This window comes from Mandrillus leucophaeus, unplaced genomic scaffold, assembly GCF_000951045.1.
Source record: "Mandrillus leucophaeus isolate KB7577 unplaced genomic scaffold, Mleu.le_1.0 Scaffold11, whole genome shotgun sequence".
Lineage (NCBI taxonomy): Eukaryota > Metazoa > Chordata > Mammalia > Primates > Cercopithecidae > Mandrillus > Mandrillus leucophaeus.
Genome location: NW_012099209.1, coordinates 4,037,454 through 4,044,343, shown reverse-complemented (window position 1 = coordinate 4,044,343; position 6,890 = coordinate 4,037,454). Strand labels below are relative to the sequence as shown.

Below are 6,890 nucleotides of genomic sequence, written 5' to 3'. Positions count from 1 at the left end.
GAGGCGGAGCTTGCAGTAAGCCGAGATCGCGCCACTGCACTCCAGCCTGGGCAACAGAGCGAGACTCCATCTCAAAAAAAAAAAAAAGAAAAAGTCTGCCAATCTCAGTTCTTGGATACAAGAAAAACAAGAGGAGGCTGGCCACGGTGGCTCAAGCCTGTAATTCCAGCACTTTGGGAGGCTGAAGCTGGAGGATCACTTGAGCCCAGGAGTTTGAGACCAGCCTGGTCAACATAGCTGCACCCTTGTCTCTACAAAAAGTAGAAATAAAAAATTAAAAACCGCCGGGAGCCGTGGCTCACGCCTGTAATCCCAGCACTTTGGGAGGCCAAGGCGGGTGGATCACCAGGTCAGGAGATCGAGACCATCCTGGCTCACACGATGAAACCCCATCTCTACTAAAAATACAAAAAATTAGCTGGGCGTGGTGGCGGGCACCTGTAGTCCCAGTTACTTGGGAGGCTGAGGCATGAACCCGGGAGGCAGAGCTTGCAGTGAACCGAGATCACGCCACTGCACTCCAGCCTGGGCAACAGACCGAGACTCCATCTTATAAAAAAAACAAAAACAAAAAAAGACAAAAAACCAAGAAGCAGCTGGGGAGGGCTTTTCACCTCACATTGACTTTTCTACTATCTGAATTATTACATTTTTAATTACTATGTTCATTTTTTGTATGTGTTAAAATTGAGGCATAATATGCATAACATGTAATTTAAATGTAAAGTTTAATTTGTTAAGAGACATGCATTCTGCTGAGCCCGGTGGCTCATGCCTATAGTCCCATAACTTTGGAAAGCTGAGGTGGGTGGATCACTTGAGCCCAGGAGTTCAAGACCAGCCTGTGCAAGATGGCAAGACCCCATCTCTACAGAAAATACAGAAAGCTGGGCGCAGGCTTATAATCCCAGCTGCTTGGGAGGCTGAGGTGGGAGGATGGCTTGAGCCCAGGAGGCAGAGGTTGCCAAGAGATCACTCCAGCCTGGGCAACAGAACCATACCCTGTCTTTAAAAAAAAAAAAAAAAAAAAAAAAAGGAATGTATGTATTCACCCTTAAATGATGTTTAAAAGTTTGTATTTGTCCGTTAACCCTGGGGACTGAGTATGGGTGCCTTTCAAGTCTTTTTCATTTTTCTGTGTTGGGCCCCATAACAAAATTTAACGTGTTACTTAAAACATTTGAAAACTTTACGACGGGCATGGTGGCTCACGCCTGTAATCCTATCACTTTGGGAGGCCGAGGTGGGCCGATCATCTGAGGTTGGGAGTTGGAGACCACCCTGACCAACGTGGAGAAACCCCATCTCTACTAAAAATACAAAATTAGCCAGGCGTGGTGGCATATGCCTGTAATCCCAGCTACTCGGGAGGCTGAGGCAAGAGAATTGCTTGAACCCAGGAGGCAGAGGCTGCGGTGAGCCGAGATGGCGCCATTGCACTCCAGTCTGGGCAACAAGACCAAAACTCCGTCTCAAAAAAAAAATACATAAATGAAAACAATTTGAAAACTTTAAGAATACGGATTCCTGGGACACCATGGAGGCGGGGGCTGCCTGCAGGGAACCACTTTATAGAACATCTTGTAAATTCCCTCCAAGTTCCAGGTTGCGGCCTCAGCCTTGCCTTGGGGAGCCGTGGCCTCTTTTGGGCCTCAGTTTCCCCATCTGAGAAATCCAAGGGTGGCTGAGGGCCAGAGCGCAGACTATACCTCAGTTTAACCCACTGTAAAATGTAAATAATTAGAGGGACCGATTTCCTGGGCTGTTACGAGAAGGAAGCGGAGCTGGGAAAGCGCTCAACAAACTGCAGCACTTGACGTTATTACAGAAGCTATGGAGGATTCTCGAGCTCAGCCTCCGGTCTCCCCGCCAGGGAAACTGAGGCCCGCTTGTGTCCCCGGAACCCCGCCCCCGAGCCCCGAGTACCCACTCTGAGACCCCGGCGCAGAGTGATACTGACCCGACAGTCCTCGACGCGGCAAGTTTCGTTTGTAGTCGATGGGCCCATAGCCCCCCGGCGGGGGCATGTCCTGCTTCACCTTCGACATCTCCATGCTCGCAGTATTCCGCACTTCCGGTCCCAGGCGGAAGTGACATACTGCCACCGCCATGATGAGTGTGGCGGAAGCACTCGAGTTGGCCTGCCGCAGCCCTGGGAAGCCTCGGACACTAGTGTAACTACGCGACAGCGCAGGAAAGCTCCGGCGGCGGACCCTGGGTCGGAATACGCTGCCAGGCTGTAGCTGAGGAGTCTTTATTCCCTCTTTCTCCCAGACAGGATGTGAATTGCCTTGGTTCTTGCATTAAAGGCTCTGGCGTTCGCCTTGCCTCTGGGGTGTTGCGCAGGCCAGTCAGAAACTCCGAGCGCCCGAGGGAGCCAGGGGCCCCAGTTAAGGCCCCTTTTCCCGTTTTCGCTCCGTCTAGGGACTCTACGGGAAGCTCAGGGCTCCACGTAGTCACGGGCTGGGTACGTGATGTTGGGGAGCAGCTGCTGCTCGAATTCGGACTCACCCCAATCCCCGGAACGGATGCTGCTCCCTGGTGGTGGTGGGTATCCCTTGCTAGTGGCCTCTCATCGGAAACTGACCATTCAAGGTGATTATGAGTCACAAAGCAGGGAGGCTAGGGTGGCCCCGGGGCGGGGTCCTGGACCCCCACCCTAAGGCGGAGTGACGCCCGCGGTCACTTCACAAGGCAAAAATTGTTACGGGGCAATAAAAGGCACAACAGCGGCCAATGCCTGGCAGTGGGCACATGGGGGTGCGGGGGTGTAGGTGCCAAGCGCCATGGCTTAGACCCGAGATTGTAGTCCGGCCGCCCCCCGACAGCAGCCGCCTCCTGCTCCCCGTGCGCCCCAGGCGCCACCATGTCGGGAGACAAACTTCTGAGCGAACTCGGTTATAAGCTGGGCCGCACAATTGGAGAGGGCAGCTACTCCAAGGTGAAGGTGGCCACATCCAAGAAGTACAAGGGTACCGTGGCCATCAAGGTGGTGGACCGGCGGCGAGCGCCCCCGGACTTCGTCAACAAGTTCCTGCCGCGAGAGCTGTCCATCCTGCGGGGCGTGCGACACCCGCACATCGTGCACGTCTTCGAGTTCATCGAGGTGTGCAACGGGAAACTGTACATCGTGATGGAAGCGGCTGCCACCGACCTGCTGCAAGCTGTGCAGCGCAACGGGCGCATCCCCGGAGTGCAGGCGCGCGACCTCTTCGCGCAGATCGCCGGCGCTGTGCGCTACCTGCACGATCACCACCTGGTGCACCGCGACCTCAAGTGCGAAAACGTGCTGCTGAGCCCGGACGAGCGCCGCGTCAAGCTCACCGACTTCGGGTTCGGCCGCCAGGCCCATGGCTACCCAGACCTGAGCACCACCTACTGCGGCTCAGCCGCCTACGCGTCACCCGAGGTGCTCCTGGGCATCCCCTACGACCCCAAGAAGTATGATGTGTGGAGCATGGGCGTCGTGCTCTACGTCATGGTCACTGGGTGCATGCCCTTCGACGACTCGGACATTGCCGGCCTGCCCCGGCGCCAGAAGCGCGGCGTGCTCTACCCCGAAGGCCTCGAGCTCTCCGAGCGCTGCAAGGCCCTGATCGCCGAGCTGCTGCAGTTCAGCCCGTCCGCCAGGCCTTCGGCGGGCCAGGTAGCGCGCAACTGCTGGCTGCGCACCGGGGACTCTGGGTAGAACCCGGGGTTCCAGCCATTCCTGCCCCCGAGGGCACTGGGCCAGCGCGGCGCACGCGCAAGAGGCAAGCTTAGCGGGAACATGCGTGCTACTGCGCATGCGCCTTCTCCCTGCCGCTTCCGTCCCTTCCTTCCCACGGGGAAGTCGGCAGTTGCCCCTGTTCGGAATCCACGTCCTCCGCCATCCCGAGAGCTGGAGGCGCATGCGCATCCGTGATTTCCCAGACCAGGCCCTGAGAGGGGCGAGACCAGAGGGGACGGAAGCATTGCGCCTGCGCGGAACAAGCTCAGCCTCTGCGCGGAGGGCGTACCTTCCCAACCAACCATGGGTGCCGGGTTCCCGGTTGGAACCTGCAATAAACTCGCTGTTCCTCGCACCTGGCTTTAACGGTGGCCCCGTTTGCAGACCAGTGGAGAAGGGATCGCTCCGTCCGGGGAAGAAGGGCGCGGGTACCCTATTTTAGTCAGGCTTGTTGAGGTTATTGCTCCAATACCCAAAAGGGAGTCGGGAGGATTCGAACCTGGACCTTTTGGGCTCCCCAGTATGGGCCAGCTCGAAGGAGCTCTGTTGTTCGTGGGTCGTGATGGTGCTGTGATGATGGGTGGGGAAGCAAGTGGACCCCAGCGCCTCCCCGTCCACATCTGTTAAGGATGGAACAGCCAAGGGTGGGGCGAGGGTCACCTGTCTCCACGTAAAGTAGGAGTTTATAGAAAAGGAAACTGAGGCCCACATGGATGTCACTTGCCAAAAGACACAGCCAAGGGCTGGGCACGGTGGCTTACGCCTGTGACCCCAACACTTTGTGAGTCCGAGGCAGGCAGATCACTTGAGTTCAGGAATTCGAAAACAGCCTGGGCATCACAGCTGATACCTTATCTCTTGTTTTTTTTTTGTTTTGTTTTGTTTTGTTTTTTGAGACAGTCTCGCTCTGTCGCCCAGGCTGGAGTACAGTGGCACGATCTTGGCTCACTGCAACCTCCTCCTCCCGGGTTCAAGCGATTCTCTTACCTTAGCCTCCCAAGTAGCTGGGACTACAGGCACGTGCCCAAACACCCGGCTAATTTTTGTATTTTTAGTAGAGATGGGGTTTGACCATCTTGGCCAGACTAGTCTTGAACTCCTGACCTCCTGATCCACCCGCCTCGGCCTCTCAAAGTGTTGGGATTACAGGTCTGAGCCACTGCGCTCCCGACCCTGTCTCTAAAGAAAAAGAAAAAGTCCCGGCGTGGTGGCTAACGCTTGTAATCCAAGGCGGGTGGATCACCTGAGGGCAGGAGTTCCAGACCAACCTGGCCAACATAGTGAAACCTCATCTCTACTAAAACTACAAAAAAAAAAAGCTGGGCACGGGGCAGGCACCTGTAATCTCAGCTACTCAGAGGCTAAGGCAGAAGAATCGCTTGAACCCAGGAGGTGGAGGTTGCAGTGAGCCGAGATCATGCCACTGCACTCCACCCTGGGCAACAAGAGCGAAACTCCGTCTCAAACAACAAACAAAAGACACAGCTGTGATTTTTTTTTTTTTTTTTGAACAGGGTCTCTCTTTGTTGCCCAGGCTGGAGTGGCACAGTCTTGGCTCACTGCAGCCTCTACCCGGTTCAAACAATTCTCGTGCCTCTGCCTCCTGAGTAGCTGAGACTACAGGCGCAGGCCACCACGCCTGGCTAGTTTTTTGTATTTTTAGTAGAGACAGGGTTTCACCATGTTGGCCAGGCTGGTCTCAAACTCCTGACCTCAAGTGATCCACCTGCCTCGACCTCCCCAAAGTGCTGGAATTACAGGCATGAGCCAGTGCACCCGGCTCACAGCTGTGATTTGAACCCAGATCTAGCAACAGTGAGGTTGCGGGGGTAGGGGGAGATCTCCCCTGCTGTGGGTCCTTTTCCTCTCGGGAAGAGGGGGTGAGGGGGGGAGTCAGGGCAGGGCTGGGCACAATTCAGCTGGACCCACTAGCTCATTCCCTTCTCTGTTCATTCATGTTATCATGCATTTCTTGAGCACCTACTGTCTGCCAGGCCCCAGAGCTCATGGCGAAGAGACTTGGGCCCATCCCTGTCGGAAACAAGACAATTGAAAAGTCAAGTAAAATAAAAGAATGACGTGGAAATAAAATACTTGTAAGTTGTGCTAAATGCCAGGTAGAGCTGGGAGGTGTTCAAGGAGGGACTCTGGGTGGGGTGTGGTGGCTCACTCCTGTAATTCCAGAACTTTGGGAAGCTGAGGTGGGTGAATCGCTTGAGCCCAGGAGTTAAAGACCAATCTGGGTGACACAGCAAGATGGCCATCTGTACAAAAAATTTAAAAATTAGCCGGGCGTGGTGGCGTGTCTCAGCTACTTGGGAGGGTGAGGTGAGAGGATCGCTTGGGCCTGGGAGTTCAAGGCTGCAGTGAGCTATGATCATGCCACTGCACTCCAGCCTGGACCACAGAGTGAGACCCTGTCTCAGGAAAAAAAAAAAAAAAAAAAAAGTAAAGGGACTCGGAAGCTAAGGAAAACAGTCCAGGTGTTCCCCAGGAAGAGGAGAGCTGGTGTGTTTGAGTAAGGCCAGTAAGCTTATTTGTCTGGAATAGGGAGGGAGAGAGGGAGAGGAGATGGAGAGGTAAGGAGGAAATCGAGAGAGGACCCCACAGAGCCTGGGAGTGGCTCCCATTTAGGGTATATGGGGAAATGTATTAGGTCTATTAGGAAATCCTAATCCTGCCTACCTGCATATGAGCCCCATATAGCTGCTCCTCTGGTGGGTCTCCCCATGCCCAGCCCCTGCTCACTCAGTGTCAATGGCTTTCTGGTGCCCTGGGGATGCAGTGCCAGCTCTATCTTCATCCCTCCAAATAGAGTATGGCCCTGTCCCCTTCAGTTTTGCTGATGAGGAAACCGAGGCTAAAAGAGGGGCAGTGCCTAGCCTCCGGTTTTGGCTGGACCACATCAGAGTGGAGGTAGAAAACCTAGCTCCTGAGGCCGGGTATGGTGGCTCATGCCTGTAATCCCAGCACTTTGGGAGGCGGATCACTTGAGGTCAGGAGTTCGAGTCCAGCCTGGCTAACATAGTAAAACCCCATCTCTACTAAAAATACAAAATTTAGCTGGGCATGGGTGGCTTGCACCTGTAGTCCTAGCTACTCGGGAGGCTGAGTCAGGAGAATCACTTGAACCTGGGAAGTGGAGGTTGCAGTGAGCCAAGATCCCACCAATGCACTCCAG

General features: G+C 54.8%; 2 protein-coding genes across 2 annotated transcripts in view; one reads left to right on the top strand and one right to left on the bottom strand.

Annotated features, from left to right (window-relative positions):
- Positions 1 to 2,524, bottom strand: part of NDUFA13 (NADH dehydrogenase (ubiquinone) 1 alpha subcomplex, 13) — a 13,399-nt gene extending 10,875 nt beyond the window's left edge. The window contains 2 exon segments of the mRNA XM_011990932.1: positions 1,961 to 2,261; positions 2,263 to 2,524. Coding sequence (XP_011846322.1) covers positions 1,961 to 2,261; positions 2,263 to 2,304 — 343 coding nt within the window. The 5' untranslated portion in view covers positions 2,305 to 2,524.
- A 224-nt stretch (positions 2,525 to 2,748) lies between these two features.
- Positions 2,749 to 5,757, top strand: TSSK6 (testis-specific serine kinase 6). Its single transcript, XM_011990945.1, is given in 6 exon segments — positions 2,749 to 3,602; positions 3,605 to 3,695; positions 3,697 to 3,774; positions 3,776 to 3,971; positions 3,974 to 4,137; positions 5,663 to 5,757. Coding segments are annotated over 5 exon segments (1,203 nt in total). The 5' UTR covers positions 2,749 to 2,866; the 3' UTR covers positions 4,076 to 4,137; positions 5,663 to 5,757.
- Positions 5,758 to 6,890: the final 1,133 nt, after the last annotated feature.